Below are 21845 nucleotides of genomic sequence, written 5' to 3'. Positions count from 1 at the left end.
CCTTAAACTCAATTCAAACTCACCTGTTTTTGATCTCCTATTCAGAACTGTCACCTTCATAGGGGGGAACTGAACTGAATTGCTAAAGCTGTGATTAGAAGGGTTTGGATGAATAGGAAGAATCTTAAAAGTATTTGAATTACACAGCAAATGCATCTGACCCCAAGTCTGTTTTCCACACCTTGCAAGAAGTCCAGTATTGTGCTGTACTGTCTTTAGGATTCTTTTATCACTGTACAGTAAACTTCTTTTGGTGTTTTCTTCAAAGTCACACATCCACAGCTTTTCCCTCCTTGTTTTATAGTCCACTTTGTTTGCTGAGTTGTATTTGTGTGATCAAGAGAGGACCGCCATCACTTCAGATTAGTGTTGTCGCCCAAGCTGATGTTTAGATGGGTGCCCTGTGAATGAATTTGTGTCATATATTCCAGGGCCTTTGGATATTTCTTTTTCCCCTTGTCTGGTTCGATAGAAGAGGACACAATGTTTTGGCAGCAGAGACAATGTCAAATCGAATTCTGACTTGAAAACGACCTTCTGTCTAGCTGGATGGGCTCAGAAGCCATTTGTGGGATTTTAAGGAAGGAGGTTGTGTTGTACCTGTACTGGTGCCCCAAATAGAAATACTTGCACGATGTAATGTATTGCATTTCGTATTCACAAAGCCTTGGCACCATCAAACAAAGAGGTGGTGAGAGAATAATACCATAACTGGCTTGGGTCACGTGTAAAGAAACGCATCACAGATATGTTTATAATAACCAGCAACACTTGTTTTGCAGAAACATTGAAACTAGTTCACAATTAAAAGCTATTATCTCTTAATAATGCCACCCTGAATACCAGTGATTGATTGTTACTGCACCACTTTTCCACTTTTAGTAAAGATTTGGTAAGTTTGGTTCATAGAGTGTATGCTTAAAAAAAAAAAAAAACGTATTTAAAATTCCTTGTCTGTTTGAATCATGTGGCCCTGCAGGTATATTGAAGAGAGAGAGAGAGAAGGAAAAAAAAAAAAGGAAAAAGCTGTTTGCCAGTGATTAGTGATGGGTGCTTTTCAGAAGGTGATTTCCAAGCATAGTAAATTACTAAGCGATTTGATATGCCAATCTTTGCTGAGCCGCTTTTTGCATTTCTAATGTGTTGCGGACTTTTCTCGCTTTGCCTTTGATGAATCGGGCATCCTGAAACCTAATCAGAGGCTTAATAGAGTAATATGTAGGGCACTATTTGTTTGCTAGAATATATCAAACATAAGTACTGTATTTATCTTCCCATTTGAGAAGATACCACCCCATTTCTACACATTTCCAGGCAAGGCCAATTCAAGTTTCACAATGGCTTCCGCAGTTTCTATTAAACTCTGAGATTTAAGCCGAGATTTAATAACACGGTGGACTTCTGGAAAATATTATATTCGTTCTGCAACCAAGATGCCTTCTCTCTGTCTCTCTCCCTGCCATTTCAAAATTGAAAACCAGTTGTAGGAATAGTATGCCTGTATCTCTGACCCTGCTAAGTCGAGATAGGGCATCTTTCAATACAGAACGCACAAGCACCTTCCCACTATTGGGAGTCCGCTTAGGTTCGGAAGTCCCTGATCCTGTAGTCACAGTGTCACCACTAGCAGGTGCTGTAGGGCAGGGCTGTGGCCTCACCCCTAGCTTTCATTATTTTGTAATTTATGAATTTATTTTGCTCTTCTCTGCGTTCTGGCAGTAGTAATGTCAGGTGAGAGCTGTGTCCTGATGTAGTACTTTTAAAACGCCTTGGAAAAGCCTACCACACTGTCACACAATGAGCGGAGGCTGAATTCATCTTCCTGGAGGCTGGAGTCCAAGGAAATGAAACGATTTTATAACCATGAATCAATTTTATATCTTATACATAAGCTTCATTGCAGAGTCAGAAGTTTAGAAGGTGGAATATTTGAAATCGGTGGTGCAAACTGGAAACTGACACCACATCTAACTAGCAACACAAACTGCAGCCGAGATGATCCATCCCGTTTTTTCAATGCCTGCAGCTGCGGTGCCATGGAATATTACAGCCCTTCCTAATGGACTTAATAATAATTATTCATGTTCATTGATTGAAATGCATGCTACAGTATACCAGTTCTTTGTGCGTTATTAATATTTAATATGATAAATCCTACGTCTTGTGTTGTATATTTAATAAGGCTAATACCCAGCGAGACAAAGATGCATAACTTTCGGTAGTTTTATATTTATTTATTTTCCCAAACTCTCCAAGGACAATTCATTCATGCAGTGTCAAGGGGGTTTTGGAGGGAAACAAAAGAATATAAACAGGCCTCAAGGTTAGGGTTATTTATCTCAGAAAACAGAGATGCAATCTTCATTCCATGTTTAATCATGAGGTGAGGTTGCTTTTTGTTAACCTGCTTTTCATTTAAGATAGTGGATTCATTTTAATATGGTTGTTTTGTTTTTATACCAGTGTGAAATTCATGTAGTTTACCCTGTGCTTTCTGTATGGTAACCAACTTTCGTTAGCAATTGTCAAAGTGTCAATGAACTCTTTAGCTTGATTATTATTATTATTATATTTTTCTAAGCAGATCCTTATCCTTAAGTTACAATATATAACATTATTAGTATATTTTTTTTTACATAGTTACTCATTCATACAGCTGTATGTTTTACTGGAGAAATCTAGGTACAGACCCTTGCTCAAGGCAACTGTTCTTTCTTTTAATACCTTAAAGCTTTGTTGATTTTACAAGCCCTGCGAGTTCACCTTTAGTGAGCGAAATTAGCATGTAATGTGGGTTCCCTTCCATCCTCTCCTGTCAAAAACGTTCCTGTCCTCTTTCTCTCTGTGGATGTAGTTCTGTTTCATTCCCTGTCCTATCCTGTCTTGTCACAATAGTCCTGTCCCATCCTGTCATGATATCCTGTTGTGATTGATTCAGTTAGAATATTGAATGGTACAATTTTCACTAAAACAGAGAGGAAATGTGTAAATTAAACAAATACCGTAAATCAAAATTTAACAATAATAATATTGGAGAAAACATTCTCATTAGCTATGCTTTTCTTTGACATTATTTTTGCATCTTTATTAATATTATTTTTTTCTCCAACGCTGTCAGTCCTGCTACCACTTGTTCCCCAGGGTTTAATGCTCATTTACTTCCCTCCCTTCCTGTCCGTTTTCCTCGCACTTAATTTTGGTTCCCGCCTGTCCCACCAAAACCCTTCAATCCCTTTCATATCATCCTGATGGTGCTCTCTCCTGTGGGCCTCCCTCGGCAGGGGGTGGGTTGCTCTTGCCAAAACAGCCTGCCCTCTGATCTTGTTGCAACTTGAAGGCTTCTTCTCAGACCCACGCAGGCTGGAGAGCATTAATGTGCCCATTTATATTCCTGTCATGTCTGTTTGTGGTATTTAATGTTTTAACATCTCTCTGGTTGGCTGAATCCATATGTCATTCAAATGGGAACCTGTGCTTTGGCAAAGGCCTGACAGGCAGCCAGCCGTGGAGTACAGTGATAAAATTATGAAAACTCTGTCTCTGTTCATTGGACCAATTGAATTACAAGCAGTTTTCCCCTGATCTGCCTAAACACACTAAACTGCCGGTTTGTGGCACCGAAGATCGCCTCGATTAGGACTCAGAACTGAAATGCAGACTCTGCATTTTTCTCGTCCCTGCTTCTGAGTTTTGTTTTTCCCATTGTTCGCCGGTTGACTGGTACTCTAAATCTCGCACCAGCTGAACGATTTCCTCCAGGAACATGTTTACATTGCCCTTAATCTCTTGAGTACGTTGACCTTTTCTTTATTTGTATTAAAGCTTTATATCTCTAGTCGTCTTGCGTTTCCACTCTGTAATGTTACTTGTGTGGGGCAGAATATAAAACAACCAAAAACATTAAGCTAAAGTAAGTCCCTGGATTCTGTTAGATTGTGCGTGGCGATGTGCTTTGTTGTTCTTACTTGTGCTTGAAATAGCTTCTGTGTGATGGAAGACTCTAAATCTGTTGGATGTTTTCGTTCTAATTTTAATTTTGGTAGTGAAAGTCCTTACTTTGGATATGGGTATTGCTCTACACATCCAATAACTAAATGGTGGGAAATGAAGGGGGAAAAAAAATGGCTACCCAGATTAATGGATATGGAAAGACTAACTGTATGATGGAATAGTGATGAGTGTTATTTTGTGGATCCAAAGATGGGGTCTACAAGTGTGGTTTATTCCAGGCATGGCCTCTTGTCCGTGAAAATTGTCTTCCCAATCCTCTTCTCCCACAAAAGCCTTGGTGTCAGTGTGCTGATAGTTCATCGCTGAGCACGCAGTTGCTTATTGATTCTGGAAAGTCAGCTGGAGGGCAAGCGTTGTCGCACATGGGGGAAATGGGGGTCAAGGGATCAAACTGCTGGAGTGAAATCCGAAAACGTTCACAACCCCCCGCAGAAGGCAATTAGACCGAAACTCAAAAGCGATGGCAGAAAGAACAACCCAACCAAAAAAGAGAATGCGTTGGGAGAACCGATGCTGAAGGTGTGCAGTTTTGTCATCTTAAAGTCTGTAGTCAATCTGAGGGTAGGGGCGACCCTTGAATCGTGACTAATTATGGCGATTGTACGATAAACAATGAGCCGAATTGTTGAAGGAAAGAGTCCAAAATGAAATCATACCTTAGGTGGTTTCTGTTGCTGTAATTTTGTGATTTTTTTGTTTTGTTTGTTTGCCATTGCATATTCATAAGCAGCACTCTGCCAGTAATTAATCTGGAGTTGAAAGAAGCATATTCTAACATGTTAGTGCTAGTTGAGTTTTAATGCACGCTTCTCTTTGTGTTCACTGACTGGAAAACACAATGTTTGTTTGAGGCCACATGCGTTTTATCGTTGGAAATTTCATACGCTATTAAATGGTGTGGTGGCAGGGTTTCTGTCTGTTCATGCACGTCATTCTTTTACAAACACAAGGACGGTCGTGTTGGTTTTTGTCTCTCAGTCGGCTTCCTGTAAATAAAAATGAAAATTACGCGGCTGTGTATATTCTCAGAATCAAACAATGCTGCCGCGCTGCGTTGGGTTTTCTGGCACAGTTCCGGTGTGCTAAGTAGTAAAGCTGGACAGCAATACAGCAGAGCACACTTGTCAGATAAATGTATGGAAGGTGTGGAAAGGTTGAATTTACCTGGCATTTCAAAGCCATGCAAGGCGCTGAAGGTTTTCCGGGGGGCGGCACTCCTGAGGGCAGAGAGAGCTCTCTGACTTCACTTCGTGCTGGGGTTAATAGCCTTCTTGTTGGGGGGGGGAGCACATTATCACCGAAACACATTCACTTCAGGTGCCGTGTGCCACGCGAATAACAATGTTTAGGGATACTGAGCGATATCCCAATGATGTTTCCGGCCAAACTTTAGGAAACTGAACAGAGTCCGGAAAACACAAAGACATGATCATCTTTGTGAAAAGACTGTGGAGGCTTGGACCCTGTATAGGCCTCGGCCCACATAAACACACACACTCACCTACAGATACACGCAGTAGGCGCCCAATTATCCAGAGAGCTGGGTGGGGGTGTTTAGGAATAGTTTGTATGAATGAATGCAAGTTTAAATAAACAAAATATATATGTATCAATTGGATCATAAAAAACTAATTTGGGTCATTAAAAGTAGCCTATATTTGTTTTTCTTTGTCCATTAATGTACTTTTACTGCCTTACTATTGTGTCTTCAATGTTTAAAACATTCTCACACTACACACTTCAGAAAGTCCTTCAGCATCTTCACACTTGGTTGTCTTTGCACATTCTCATGCTATTTGCTGAATAAAATGTCGAACTGTAAAACTGTACTCTTGAGCAAGCTGTTCACCCTTTCCTAACCGCTCAATACTTTTGAGTACAGTTTTTGTTTGCCAGCCACATTGAATTTTGTTTATTTGCATAATAAACATAATATCTCTCCCTCTCTCTCCAAGATAATTTATTGGCAAATACTTTGTTTGAAGACTAAAGTGTAGACTTTAAAAACCTGAACGGACTGTCAATTTTTTTTTACAAATTCATGTTGTTTAAGGCTGTTCATTTATCAGTGTCCTTTCTCAAAGTCGTAGTAAGAAAGTAAAGAGGGGGAAGAGAATGAAAAAAGAGACCATTTATCATTAAATTAGCTGATTGAGCCATGCAGGGTTTGCATAGTTCCTGTAATATACTCATCTGCAGGGCTACATATGTGTCCTTGAAAACACTTGTGTGGAATGAAAATGAAACAGTCTTGATGTGCACCATGTCTGTGTAATTAGGCAGGAGTCTTAAGCCAGCTCTGTTGCGCTGCGTGCCGCGTTTCATTGTGCCGTGCAAGCATGCCTGCCTGGCTCCGGTGACGGCGAACCTCATCCTTGCTCTAGTGTTTGCTTTTGGACTTGGCCAGGGTCACCTTTCGGAATGGCTGGTGATGAGTTCAGTGAGAGCCCAAGCAGCTGCTCATTAGAACATGTTACGTAAGCCTTTTCCAACAACACACGGCGGAGGAAAAATGTTTATTAATTCTGTTCTTGAACTGTGGCAGGATAGAGCCCTCCACGTTCCAAATGCAACACGAGCATTTTGGCAGATAATGAAAGATTTCGGCTCTGTAGTAAATCTCAATTAAGTGCTTCGTGTCCTGTGGAAAACAAACATGACTCAGGAAAGACAATGACAATAAAATGGTTTTAATAAGTTGTGTACATTTTTTTTTTTTTTTCTCCTGCTTTTCCTGTCCTCTTAGTTTTTCCTAAGTTGTAGGTATTGTGTGCCTCCTTTCTTTTCAATTCTTTGTTTTTGGCAGACGTTTTACACATCCATGTGTCTTTTATTATTGTTGTGGCTTTGTTTTTTTTGATGCACCGTTCCAAATTCCCACGTCTGTTAACTGTGAGGGGGCGAGGACTTGGGAGTGTTGGCGGTACTTTTTAATGCTCGCTCCGCATCGAGGCCGTGCGTTTGTAATCATTTAGTGATCCGCTGGATTGCGTTCTTTAAGTGTTGGATTGAATTGAAGATTAAAGCCCTCTAGCTGTAGAGGATATTCAGCACAGGTCCGTACACTACTGGGAGAGTTATCTCAGTGTTACCCAGAGCCCTCGCCTGCCCCCGGGGGGATAGACTGTCTCTGCTCATGCATCCTGTAATCTCTTGAGACTATGGTGTCTGTGATTGTTCATTATAATTTTTTTTTTTTCTGTCTCTCCCCGTATTTGACTTTTACAACATATAATGCCTTAACGAAAGAACTGTTTACAAATAAATAAATTAAAACATTGGAGATTTAAAGACCTGAGGTACAGTAGGTGTGGATTTAATGCAGGGCCTTTGATTTTTCTGCTTGCATCATGGACAGTGCTGCCATTCAAGATTCCAAACGGGCCTTTTTTGATAGAAATCGACAGACAGTTTTGCACAGCAGTTCAGCGAAGATGGAAAGTAGGTTTGCTCTGCCACTATCGGAAGTCCTTTTCAAAGCAGCCTTCAGAAATGTTTTTGACATCGCGTACAGCTCTGTCTTGTGCTAAATGGAAAGGTTAGGTTAGGTCTTTCGCTTTGTTTTTGTTTAGTTTTGTTTAATCTGCTAGGCCGTCGGAGTCCTTGCTATGTATAAGTTTGTTTGACATGCATGAGGATGCAGGAGGGGGGTTTACTTCACGTTCGGGGTTTGTACATTTGAATGAAAATGAAAACGATATTAATTTCTTAATGCCAGGGTTGTTGTCTTGTAATTATTCTTAGCATTTTAACCTAATTTCTAAATACAGATGAAAAAGAGAACTGTGTTCTAGTTTTACTTTAAATTAGTTTTACTTTTTTTTTATGCTGACGATGATTATTATTATTCTAAATGACAATAAAAGGAGTCTGTCCAATATGGAGTCGGCTGTTTTGCAGTGATTGGTAACGGATGTATGTATATTGTGCATGTACAAGCCTCATGCTATGTGTGGGAGTAAGAGTGAGTGCGAGTGAGAGGGAGAAGAAGGATGATAGAGAGAGAGAGAGAGAGAGTGAGAGAGAGAAAGAGAGAAGGTGAGAGAACATGAGAGGGAGAGAGCCTTGACCTCCGCACTTCTGACTGGTGTCTCTGCTCTGGTTGGCTCTTTCAGCAGATGCCTCCTCAGTATAGTCAGCAGGGTATGAGTGGGTACTGCCAGCAGGGCCAGCCTCCGTACTTCAACCAGCCCCAGCAGCCTGCCGCTCCGACACAGCCTGCCTACATGCAGCCCAGAGCGCCACCTCAGCAGGTAAGTCTCTCACCCACCTGTGCCCCAATACTTCATGTCCAGGGGACAACCTAGACCACAGACGGCCGCAATGCAGCCTAGACTTTCTACAGCTGGTAAAGTCATTTAATTTAACCTACAGGTTTAATATTATAATATTAATTTTAATTAATTAATTAATGTTTTGGAAGGTTCCATTTGGTGTTCTGTGACTGAATAGTATTACACTTACCCCTCAGTTTTAAAACCTGTTTAAAAGAACACCTTGGTTCTCTGCTAATGTACCATTGCTCTTAAATTCCTCTAATGGTTTCAAAGTGGCTAACCAGTTTGAAATGGCTCCTCCTGGGCAATCACACTTCCCTTTAGCACTTGAGTGATCTGGTGAGAGTGAGAGCCCTGAGAGTTTGCCCTGTGACACGAAGGGCCATGCCGACTAAAACATTAACTTACACGTGGCAACCTTAATGGGATTGTACTGGTCTTGTACCAATGTGAGTGGCTACCCAAGTGTTGAATAGTAAAAATCCTCAATTCAGAGGTTGTCATTTTGTCGCCCCTTCTTCTTCCGACTGCTACACACACACACACACACACACACACACACACACACACACACTTAGCAGGAAACACTATTTAATGTTTGAATATTAAAAGAAAAAACTGGTTAGCATGCTTGTCATTCTTTAAGAGTGGAATTTACTTATTTTCAATGACCTCTGCTGGCAGATATTTCTGTCTTGTCAGAGCAGATTGAACTGCTCTGTTATTCTGGTTGAGAGGAGCTTGGGGGGAATGCAGCCAGGGGCCGGTGACTCACAGGGGGAGCTGACATGAGTTCTTGGGATTGAGAGAGAGAGAGAGAGACAGAGCGAGGGAGAGCGAGACGGAGAAAAGAGACAGAGAGGGAGAGAAGGGGAATTCCACAGACTTCTGGGAACTAGAGTTTCTTAGAAAAGGAAAATTGCCATTTGAGCTTGTGAAATCACTGTAACCCAGACAACCCTCATTAGAGTTTATTTCCTTCTCTTTCACAACAATCCAACTCTCACAATGCTTGAGACTTGCACCTCTCTGTCTTCCAGGTTGAAGACTGATTCCTTTTATCCAACTGTAATTGATTTATTCTTCCTATGTTTTTCTAATCAAGCCATTTCTCAGACAACACATTTCTAAGGGTTTAAATTGTATAAGTGTATACAGTGGTACATTAAGTGCAGAGAGCTGTGAGGGGTGAGGATACAAAATACTTGATCACTGATATACACTCACCTAAAGGATTATTAGGAACACCTGTTCAATTTCTCATTAATGCAATTATCTAACCAACCAATCACATGGCAGTTGCTTCAATGCATTTAGGGGTGTGGTCCTGGTCAAGACAATCTCCTGAACTCCAAACTGAATGTCTGAATGGGAAAGAAAGGTGATTTAAGCAATTTTGAGCGTGGCATGGTTGTTGGTGCCAGACGGGCCGGTCTGAGTATTTCACAATCTGCTCAGTTACTGGGATTTTCACGCACAACCATTTCTAGGGTTTACAAAGAATGGTGTGAAAAGGGAAAAACATCCAGTATGCGGCAGTCCTGTGGGCGAAAATGCCTTGTTGATGCTAGAGGTCAGAGGAGAATGGGCCGACTGATTCAAGCTGATAGAAGAGCAACTTTGCCTGAAATAAGCACTCGTTACAACCGAGGTATGCAGCAAAGCATTTGTGAAGCCACAACACGTACAACCTTGAGGCGGATGGGCTACAACAGCAGAAGACCCCACCGGGTACCACTCATCTCCACTACAAATAGGAAAAAGAGGCTACAATTTGCACAAGCTCACCAAAATTGGACAGTTGAAGACTGGAAAAATGTTGCCTGGTCTGATGAGTCTCGATTTCTGTTGAGACATTCAGATGGTAGAGTCAGAATTTGGCGTAAACAGAATGAGAACATGGATCCATCATGCCTTGTTACCACTGTGCAGGCTGGTGGTGGTGGTGTAATGGTGTGGGGGATGTTTTCTTGGCACACTTTAGGCCCCTTAGTGCCAATTGGGCATCGTTTAAATGCCACGGCCTACCTGAGCATTGTTTCTGACCATGTCCATCCCTTTATGACCACCATGTACCCATCCTCTGATGGCTACTTCCAGCAGGATAATGCACCATGTCACAAAGGTCGAATCATTTCAAATTGGTTTCCTGAACATGACAATGAGTTCACTGTACTAAACTGGTCCCCACAGTCACCAGATCTCAACCCAATAGAGCATCTTTGGGATGTGGTGGAACGGGAGCTTCGTGCCCTGGATGTGCATCCCACAAATCTCCATCAACTGCAAGATGCTATCCTATCAATATGGGCCAACATTTCAAAAGAATGCTTTCAGCACCTTGTTGAATCAATGCCACGTAGAATTAAGGCAGTTCTGAAGGCGAAAGGGGGTCAAACACAGTATTAGTATCGTGTTCCTAATAATCCTTTAGGTGAGTGTATATAGATTCATATGATTATACATGTTTAAAAAAAATCCAAAAATAACATAAAATAAAAGGGGGGAAACTGCATACTGTTAACATGTAGAGTTCTTATTTTTTTATATATATTTTTATTTTCAGGACAGAAGGTATAGGTTCTGATCCTCATAAAGCCATCATGTGAAATTGAAACTGCTTTAGTTTAGCAATAGGTGGCTTCTGAAGCCAGGCTAGAAAGGATTGTCTCTTTCGATGAAGGTTCAGAGAAAAAACATCTATTAAAGTAAATCTACTAAAACCATCCTTTACAAAAACAAATCCTTTGCTCCTGGAAGAAAATCATTTTCTTGCTATGCTGATTCCAGCTTTTACTATTCCAGTTGCTCTGGAAAGGTGTTACACAATGAGAGAGACTGGATACAGTTTCTGTTTGAGCTTAAGTTTTAGGAGGAAAAATATATGTATTGCATATTTATTTACTTGTGATATTTTGCCTTTCCATGACATGGTTGGTTAATCACACATTATATCAATGGCATTTCAAGCTACCAGCAAGAGCATCCTTTGTGGAAAGCTTATGGCAGCAGATGGACTGCCACCTTCCCAAAGGATACCGCGGCCTTGCAAATATGGATGAAGACAAAGCTGAAATCAAATTAATGGACTCAATCTAAGTGACAGATGCAAACAAGGCATAATTCGACCTTCTCAGAGCATATGCGCAGTTCAAGGGCACTTGGTAACTGTGCGTATTCCCTTTCCTCACGTTTCTCTGAGCGTAACCCCAGATGACTTGTCTACAGCAAGCTGAAACAGAACGGGGAAAAAACAACCGAGGAATTCGATGTGGATCTTTGTTTTATTAATGACAACACAGTCAACCCAACTAGAAGAGAATTGGTGAGGATGTGCAGTATTTTTCCTTCTCGGGGGACCCTTCCATGTAGCAATCTTATTCCCTCTGTGACTGCAAGCAAAAGACTGAAAAAAAAAAAAAAAAAAAAACCTCCCATCTAACCCCATAATAATGTGAATGATTTCTGGGCAAATTTGAAGCATCTCAGGGCAAAGAAATCCTTTAGTATCCTTGTATGAGTAGAAGTGCAGTGATCGGGCACATGATGGTGTCAGCTTCTTGTAGGCCTGAAATTGAACTTATTCGCAGGCACTTTTCTCTGAAATGAAAATTCTGTTCAATAGCTGAGCTCAGCTGTAAAAGCCTTTGGAATAAAAAATGGCCCTAACCCCCCTGTATAAGCCGACTAGACTCGTAGTTTGACACCATTACTCCACACAGAATGGACTTATCATCCTGAATGCGAGTGACTCTACTTTCGTAGACACTCTTAATTCCCCTCAGCTTTCACCTTCTGCGAAGCCTTTGCAGGGAGTTTTGCTGCTGTGCTTTTCAGTGTCATTCATTTTAAAGAACTGCTGTGTCATGTCTCTAACTATACAAATGTATACTGTACTGTAAAAACATGTTCGAGATTCCTGAGCCGGCGTTTCCTTTTGGTGTCCCACGGCTTCAGAGTTGCTGGGCTTTTTACAAACTAAAAATCAACAGGATAGTTTTAAAGCAAATGAGTCGACGCAATTAGCTGAAATTGTCCATGTGTACCGGATATAGAGTTGCAAATGTGATGTACTAAAGTCTCCGGATTTGCTTAATGACCTCCTCCGTGGGTGCGTTTAAAGATGGATGAGGGTGTATTAAAGCCATGTGTGTCCGTGCTGAATGGCTTTGGGGTTTTACATTGTTCTTTGTTGTTGTTTGTTGTATTTCTCAATGGCACTGTGTAGATACCACCTTTACTTTAGTTTCACAGTTTCCACAATGTTCTTCTGGCCTGCTTCCACCTTCCACTGTGAGTCACCCTGTTCCTGTAATGATTATTATAATTTCCTCTACAACGTGAAATTGTTTCCGCTTCTTGCCCTCTGATCAATGTTTGTCAGATGTTTACATCGTTGAGTATTTCACAGGCCATCTTAGCAGAAGAGGAGCAGGACCACTCTATTAGCAACCTGTAACGGCCGATGGTACACGGATGCGCACACAATCGTATTTAGATAACAAAGAGACCCTGACAGTTGAGTTATTGTACAGTACATAAAGTGCCTGGACACGAGGGAATGTGTGAATTTCACATGCAAGGGAAGTTACTATTGTTTTGCAGCTTCCATCAGGGGCCACATGGAGCCCCTGTGTGTGCTATTGTGACTGTGTGTGTGTGTGTGTGTGTGTGTGTGTGTGTGTGTGTGTGTGTGTGTGTGTGTGTGTGTGTGTGTGTGTGTGTGTGTGTGTGTGTGTGTGTGTGTGTTCTTCTATTATTCCAGTGGTCGAATGAGGAAGTACAAATTTTAAATTACACACCAACTAAAGATACAAACTCTCAACATGTGAATTATCTTTAGAAAAATCAACGGATGTGTGTCATGATGATATATATTCTTGTATTTATCACCAAGGAGTATTCTTTTTGTATTATGTCTAAAAATGTGTAAAATCTGATTATTTCAAAAAAGATGTCAGAGGAACAGTTTATCAACCGAGGTGAGTGTGAAATCCTGCTTTTTCCTGCTTTGTGTGATAAATACATCCAGTTTAGTGTCACTTCCTAAGATTTTTGACCTGCAGTCAACCGAAATACTGTAACGTTTTACAATGCTGCCTTGGACTGGTATCGTTCTGCTGGGCTTGATTTCCCTCTCAGATTGTTTTCCTGCTGCCAGTATCTGCAAAGTAGCATTTAGACTAATTCCAGTCTCCCAGTATTTAAATCGCACAAGGTTAATTAAAACAGCGTCACTTTCTGCAACCGCGTGGAAATATTAACCCCACAAAGGCTGTGTTAAATCAAAGGAGTGCTAGCAGCCCAGCTTGGTGGCAGCAGCCTGTGCTCTGGGAGGAAAAGCAAGGCCATTCAAAGTTCAATGTCATTAATTGGTCAGCATTTGAATATTAGCTAAGAACTCTATTAATTAACTGGATAATAAAAGTATCTGAATGGGGAGGGAGGCAGTTATAAATAGGGGCATATTCTGGAGAGAGAGGGAGAGAGAGAGAGAGAGAGAGAGAGAGAGACGTGATGCAGTAAGAGGGAGCAATTCATGTGAAAGGTTTCAGCGCTATAATTTGTCGGAGCTGATTTTAATTGTCATAACCTTTTTAATAGCAAAGTTTATCGGAGCTTCTGAATGTCTCCCTCTATCTTGCCAGTCTTATGATTCAGCTGACGAAAATGGTTTGCTGCAAAAAGCGGGCTCCTCAATAAAACAAACTAAGTTCATTGAAATTCCCAGAATACATGGGATTTGTTCCCTGCTTTCCACACTGAAGTATTTTTCAATTCTTCTTCATAGTCTTTGTTTTCGTCATCGTTGTCCTCTTTGCCTTAGCCTTTCATCCCTTTTTCTTTTCTCTTTTCCTCCTCCTGATTTTAATTGTCAGAAGAACTGTATAATTCCAGGTACACTGTATTTTTAGTGCAGTGAGAGAGGTCGGTTTCTGAGGTCTCCTACCTGATTTGTTCATACCGGAGATGTTCAGCAGCATCCAAGATGAAATTGAGCTGGCCATTCTTTGTTATTCTCTTCTAACCACCGGGTACACTCCCAGCTTTGTGCCGTGGTGTGTCCCGGTGTTATTCGATGAGGCATGTCCCTTTACTTCAGCAGAGAGAGTATTTTAATTCATAAAAAAATCCTAACAAAGGTCATTAGGCGCATTTTTCAGTAAAGGATTGTCTCATACAGGCACTTTAAATATCAAGCAATATTTGCATTTGCTTTATTCCTAAACGGACCCAATCTCTGGTGGTCACTTTAATTACACCAAGCTTCATCTCTCAACCAACCATTAAAGATCCCCATCTGCTCTTGGTCTTTGCTGGACTCCAAATACATATTTAGTGATGTGTGACTCCTAAACAGTGCACACATCTCTTCCTCTGCTTTATCTTAGTGAAAATATTTAGATTTTGCTGAAGGTCTTTGCCCTCACCAAATATTGAATTCAGATTTTGATATGTTCATATTTGTTTAAATGGATCTACAATCTTTTCAGCTCAAAGATCTTTAAGTTATATCTTGTGGTATAAGAAGTCCTTTGAACACAACATCACACAAGTTAAATCACAGCTGGCATGTGTTTGCTTGTGTCTATTGTAATTTGAGTGTAATCTTTATTTTTAGTATTTTAGTATGCTAAATATACATACATGTAATATGTATTGTTTCCATATGTCTTTAACCCCCCGCATAGTGCACACAAAGGTATAACAGCTCATTTTAAAACGTTTTTCTTGTTTCTCCAAACCTCTAGTATAAAACAAATACCCGTTTCTCTATATCCAATTAGAAATGAAACGATTTGTAGTTTCCATTAGTTAATTTCAAGTTTGAAATACAATTGTTCTTTTCGTCAAAGAATAAAATAAAGTTGGTGTTGCTTTCTCACTTAACAGCATCTCCCTCCTGCTATGCCAATAAAGAGCTCCGCTGAGCTGCCCAGTTCAATCTGAAATCACTGTCCTCAGGGCTTCCGAGAAGCACTAGGCTATGAGGGCTTTTAAAGATACGCAATTAAGCTTAATTTTTAATGAATATTAATGAAATTAGCAGAAGATTTGTTGGAGATCTGCATCTAAAGGTGTTGGAATGACTAATTCATTTTGGTAGTCATAAAGCACTCTCAGTTAGGGAGACTGGCCTATTCTTTCTCATAGGCCTGTATCTGTGGGAGTCGCATGTAGGTATATTCTGCTATGGGGATTAAACAAAATAATGTTTTTTTTTTAACTGTAGCATCATACTAGAGGTAATTGTATGTGGCATAATATTGTATGTGTAATTGTATGTGGATATTGCTTTGGTCTGTATTTTTTCAGACTACAGAAAAGCACAATATTGTTTAATTCTTGTTATTACTATGTGTTACTACTATTACATGATGGTAACACTCAACGTGTAATATTTAAAAATAAAATATAATACTATATCTTTATGTGTGTGTGTGTGTGTGTGTGTGTGTGTGTATGTGTATGTATATATATATATATATATATATATATATATATATACACACAATTTATTCATACCCTTTTTAATATGTAAAACTTAATTTAGGAAGAAAATGCAGCTATACAATTACATAACAATGAATTGTATAATATTTAATATATTGTATAAATATCTGTATTGTTTGTGTCAATAGCATAACTGTCATAAATGCATATGCATTTCTGAATATACAGTGTTCAAGCATATTCATTCTCCAGCAATCAGTACTTTCTGAATACGCCTTTGTCTCTGAGCTGTTTCCTGTAATCCATACCTACGTTCTTCATCTTTTCAGGAGGCATATTCGATCACTCTTCCATGCAGAACCTTGTCAGCTCCTCCAGGTTGCACAGCTTGTTGCAGATGGCTTTATTCAGTTCACAACACACATGTTCTATTGGATTTGATTGATTTTTTAAAAATTTGTATAGCATTTCTTATGTTGCAAAGTTCAGTATGGCAAGTTGAAACATGCCTGGTCTTAAGCGATCACATTTAAGGGTTTTGCAGGCTGCGTAAAATGCAGGGTGGAACCCACAACCAAGGGACATTGGTGCAAATGCAGACCAGCTGACTTGTCCTAGGATATGGAGCAAGAAGAAAGAAAAAAAACAAGACAAGGTTTTGGGGGTTTCAGTGTGATGAAGCTGGTTTACTGTATACAAAGGGACTTTGAACCTGGGCATTGACAGAAAGCTGTCTGCCCTCTAAAGTAACTGTTGTGTTTTTGTGCTTTCAGAGGATGGTGTAAAAAAAGCAGAGATGGCCTAATAGCCGATGCTTGTCTCAGATGATACATGCACGCCTTATCCCTCTATTGCAGCCTTGTGTTCGGGATTGAAGCAGCGAGTCGGCTTGAATGATAATAACTGATGCCGAACGCGTGGATATCACAGGCGAAAAATAAATGATAAATAACAATAATAACAAAATAGAAATCCTATATTGAATTAGATGTTGCAAATTTGTAGGTTGTACAGCTGTAACAAGTGGAGACTTTGTAGAAATCTCATTGAAGCGTTGAGAGGTATGAAACCTGTTACAAGTGTGTTTCATGTGCCATACAGATTTATTTAGTGTCTTTTTTTTTGTGCTATGGCTGAATTGGTTAAGACTACTATATAACATGGATTGTATACTCCTTTATAGATCGCAACACAAATCCAATCTTGACTGTACTTCTTCTTCTATAAAGGGAAGTTAAAGGATTTATCATGATCTTGAAGCAGGAAACACATGTAGCGAAAGCAAAACTCCTGGATGATGTCAGAATATTAATGTAAACACTACCATGAGGCTGACCTCGAGATGACCCATTTATCGTTGCATTCCTCTTGAGTAAATACATGTGAGTGAGTAAATATTTGAATTTGGCATTGAGAGCATGGCGTTCTCCTCTTTTGATTGCTTAAGTGGTATTAGAGAGAAAAAGAGAGAGAGAGTGAGTGTGCATGTGGGTGTTTGTGTGCCTGAGCATAGTATTTAGGAAATTAAGTGATGACCTCATAAAACCTGAGAAAGATGGCTTACATTTTTTCTTTGGAGTGCCCTGTATGTTTATTTAAAAAAAAGATGATGATGATTTTCAGTGAGATACTGGGCTTAAAGCCAAAACATAGTACTCCTTTGTAGATGCACAAGTATGTATGATGTCCTTAAAAACATTTTTATCAATTTATTTCAAGATCTGTATTTAAAAAAATCTTTTCCTTTGTGATTCTATTGGACGGTTAAATTTGAGCAAGCTCTATGTCAGACCACATTGTTGTACAGTAGTTAATGTACGTTATATATATATATATATATATATATAGGTGCTATCATTGTCAAATATGGCCAAGGTGAGTGTACAATTCACAGTTAATCTTTATAAAATGTACATTTACAAAAAACAAAGAATCCAAAGTTTAAATCGGCTCCCTCTGGTATTTCTCTAGTTGCTACACATGTTTATAATAGCATTAGTTTTTCCATTGTTGCTCCTAATCAAACAACAGCTCAGATGGCAAACATCTCTCTTCCAGCTTTCTGATGGCATGTGTATATTAGTCTAACACTGTGTCATATTTATTCTTTCAGAAATGAAAAACTGAACAAAGCATACATATATAATTGTAAAAAAATATATACAAGTAGCATCAATATTAAATTCACCCTGTTGCCGGGTTGTTTTGGATATCAAGTTCAAGTGCTAAAATATATTACATAAATCCAGTAGTAGGTCAAGAGCCGAAAACATTTATTTTTCTCCAGTGACAGAATAATGGAGCAAACCGGACAACACCAGGAGGCCATACAAAGCAACTTGACACAAAGGTTAACTAGTACAGCTATCAATTAAAACCCGTTTGAATTTATTTGTATTAAGTGTGAATGAAACGGACGTAAGGAGGTTTCGGTTATTAGGGACTTTGGCAGGGAAGTCAATAAGAATGGAGGCCTCTGCGTAGGCACTCTCCCCCCTACTGTTTTCAGACAAATTTTAGGCAGGATTAAGACTCAGACTTAGATCTCGATTTGGTACATCAGAAGGGAGAGTTTAGGGCGAAGGATGTAAACAAAACAAAATTGTGCTGTCCCACGAAGGACATTTAAAGATATTGTGCTTTTATGGTTAGTGCTGAAAGAATGGAAGAAAAGGGATGCCCTCTGGCCAATCACAACAAAACATCCAGCTGATCTCGTAAGGGGGAAAAAATTATTAAACTAGTCAATGATAAAAGCATTGGGCAGCCGTCTCAACCGAGATGTTGTATCTAATATGTTCTTTGAAACCAATGCTATAACTTCTCTCTCTTTCTCGGCTGAACCGAAGGAGGTTTGACTTTGGCTAGGAGGTAATGTCTTTTTCTTAGATGTGTTGCCCTGAGGAAACATTGTTTCCCTCTGCTGGTTACCTCATTACACTGCTAGCCTTTAACCTCAAAGACCTCATTTGGCTCAGGCTGCTGTGGCTGGAGCAGGAGGCAGGTGCAACGAGAGAGGCCGGGAAAACCCTGCTTCGTAATGGGGGTGTCGAACACCTGCGAGTCTGCTTATTACTGGGCTCGTGTGAGAAACCACCAAAACTGGGCAGAATGAGTGTTTTGTTTTTTTATCGCAGAAGAAAAAGCTGTGAAAACTGTCTTTTTTTAGCGCCATACATTTGGATCTTTGTCGATTCCCCCTTTCCGTTCCACATCTCCAATGCCTTTTTGTTTCAGCTTCCATTTCCCTCCCAGCACATTCTCGGAAATAACTTTACGTCCTCCGTTTGTATGGCCTGCCCGAAAGTGAGTAGGCTGATGTGAAGGTATCGAGCCTTTCACAAAGACGGCGTAAGAAAGGCTTTTTGTTTTGTAAATGTCGTTTGCTCTCACAACACTGGAACTTATTGTATAAACTTTTAAACTTCTCTTTTATTTTAAGTTCCCTTTTTTAGAAGTAGAGCAGCTTCTGTGATGCTAATTAAGGGCAATGACTTTGTTTATGATTCTTTTGACATTTTCTAAGCTTCATGGCCATTTTGCTCATTGTTGACTGATGGAGAAACAAAGAATTGATTTCAGATCATTTGATTGAAATAAAATCCATTACAAACCTGTCCCTAACAATTTATAGATGATATAGCCAGTCCTCTGAAAGCTTAGCCTTGTAGGGTTTTATTCATCCCTTTAAAGTTCTGTCGGCTGTTGGAGACTCTTCTATTACTCTTCGAAGGCCTTTCTCATAGTCCCCTAATAGCTGAAATTACACTGTTTCTTGTCCCATTAACCCCGGACAAGGAAAAGACTGGAGAAGGTGGTCTTCAGTAAGCGCTATATTTTCGGAATCCAGCAATACGAGATGCTTGCCATTCATTTTTCAAGAATCTGATTGTGATTACAAGGCACAGTCATTAGGGTCATGTTAAACATTGTGCCTTGAAGCAATCAATTAACGGTAAATTATAGGATGGCATTACTCTCTTGCTGAGCCTAATGCTACTCTACTACCTTCTGAGAAAAATAAATATTTTAGATATTTAGCTTTTATAATTTGCGGCTTATGTGAATCCCTTGCTCCCTGAATAGAAACAAATGCCAATTAAGGACACTTCAAGTAAGGCTATATAGAAATGTAAGCATGACTACCCATTTGCCAGTTATCCTGTACACCCAAATAAAATGTCAATTTTTCGCCTTCTCTCTTTCCTTGAATTAATTGCATGTAATTTCGCCCGGGCTTTTGTATGCTAGTTGAAACAATTATGTAATTCATATGGGATTCAGAAGTGTGTCCTTTTAAATGTGCAGTAATATCACTTCATGGAATTTGGGGGATTTAGAGAACATGATTGATCTAAATAAACTTTGTCTAATGGAACTTTAGCTTTTCAGCTGGTTGCCTATGCATTAAATGTAGAGTGTGCTTCTGATTTTGTGATGTGGTTTTATATATATATATATATATATATATATATATATATATATATATATATATATATATATTTTTATTTTAAGTCTCAAAACCTTGGGATTGGCAATTATTAAACTATACGTGGTCCACCACTGCCCCTCTTGTGTTGGTGCGCATGAAGGATGTAGGTTTCTAAGATGTGTCCTGTGAAATGTGTGCTGTCCTTCCCTCATATTCACAAATGCAAATCCCCAGTGAAGCATCACTTCTTTTATGTTCACCTGTTCCCATTCACATAGTACAGTGTTACAGTACTGATGAAAGCTCAGACCCATCATGAACAGTGTAACATAATCCTCATACAACGGGGTCAGGGGGTGGTCATTTTGTCACCATTTGAATGATATGTGAACATAGTGGAATTTCATTGGTAGTGAAATGTTTCTCAACAATCCAAAGCTCTAATGGCTCTGACCAATTCTGTCTTTCCTAACAATCAGAAATCCTGTGACTCAGAAATCAATGGAGAACACCTATTTTAAATCCATAGCAGTCTGCGCCGTGAGTAGAGGGAGGTTAAACTCTTTTTGTGCGGACTCTCAGCACACTTACCTTTTCATCTGACCGTTTTGTGCCACTTTGTTTGGGGGTGTGCATGTGCTGCCACTTACACTGTCAATATGCCACCTCGGTAGCAGCACTGTTCCCTCATGTGTGCAAGTTGTAAGCAGAACATTGAAATCTCTCATATCGTCTGTTGCTGTTGGCCCTTATTGATAACTTCAGTAACCGGATGAGAACGTAATTCCTGGATGTCTGTGCCTTTGTCAAGTAGCCCGTTTTGCTGGCTCAACTGACTTGGTTCTTGTTTGGTGTTTCAGGAGATCCCTCAGGAAAGCTATGGGAACCGAAGCCAGTCCTCCATGACTCCAGGAAAACCCAACCATGAGGAGATGAGCCTAATACAGCAGGACCGGCCCTCTAGCTTGCCTGTAAGTACGCAACTCACCAACCACACAGCATGGCAGCCCGTAGCAAACACCTGGGTCAGTGGCTGCAGCCTCTTCTTAATGGAATACCTTGATTTAAGTGGTTTTAGAGGTGCTCATTTTATTCAGACACCTCGCCAAAACGGACAGTGGAGCTCTGTAATTTAAGAGTATTTTCACAAATGAATCCGTTTCCATCTTGCGTAAATTCCCAATAAGCTTCCTTGCCTTGAGTGAGGTGGGTGAGAATTGTATTCTGGCTGTGGTCTTGTGTTTAAAGTGCTTTTTTTTTTTTTTTTTTTTTTTATTTAATGCTGGTGCTTTTATTTAAAAATTATGTTTAACGTGTAAGCCAGATTTCCTGCACTAAGCCCCGTCATGTCACTTTTGGTTGATGCTTGCACAGAACTCCTTGGGCCCAGCAACCAACAGCCAGCAGCAGCCAACAGGAAAATCGTTGGCAGGATGGAGTTGAGTTGTTTGGGTTTTGAAAGGAATCAAAAATAACGCTCGTGTTTTTCTGAACACGTCAGTGCAGAGATGCAAATACTTCAGTTTGTTGGGATCGCGTCAGGACCTGGCTTTTGCGTTCATGTCTTTTGTCACCTGCCAATGGTAGTAGTGGACAATGAATGGAACCTCGTAGAAAGGCATCTAATCGCAGGGAAACTAAGGGAGTTTTATGTGAATGTTAACAGAGGA

General features: G+C 39.9%; 1 protein-coding gene across 7 annotated transcripts in view; it reads left to right on the top strand.

Annotated features, from left to right (window-relative positions):
* Positions 1–21845, top strand: part of arid1b (AT-rich interactive domain 1B) — a 180955-nt gene that overhangs the window by 30316 nt on the left and 128794 nt on the right. For 4 of the 7 annotated variants that reach the window (XM_066718637.1, XM_066718799.1, XM_066718473.1 and 1 more), the window contains exons 3-4: positions 8127–8264; positions 21036–21146. In XM_066718637.1, the coding sequence (XP_066574734.1) occupies positions 8127–8264; positions 21036–21146 (249 nt within the window). The remainder of the gene's footprint in view (positions 1–8126; positions 8265–21035; positions 21147–21845) is intronic. The other 3 variants (XM_066718720.1, XM_066718555.1, XM_066718886.1) reach the window with 2 other exon arrangements.

Source organism: Amia ocellicauda, chromosome 1 (assembly GCF_036373705.1).
Source record: "Amia ocellicauda isolate fAmiCal2 chromosome 1, fAmiCal2.hap1, whole genome shotgun sequence".
NCBI lineage: Eukaryota > Metazoa > Chordata > Actinopteri > Amiiformes > Amiidae > Amia > Amia ocellicauda.
The sequence above is the reverse complement of the archived record's forward strand: the minus strand, read 5'-3'. Positions and strand labels throughout refer to the sequence as shown.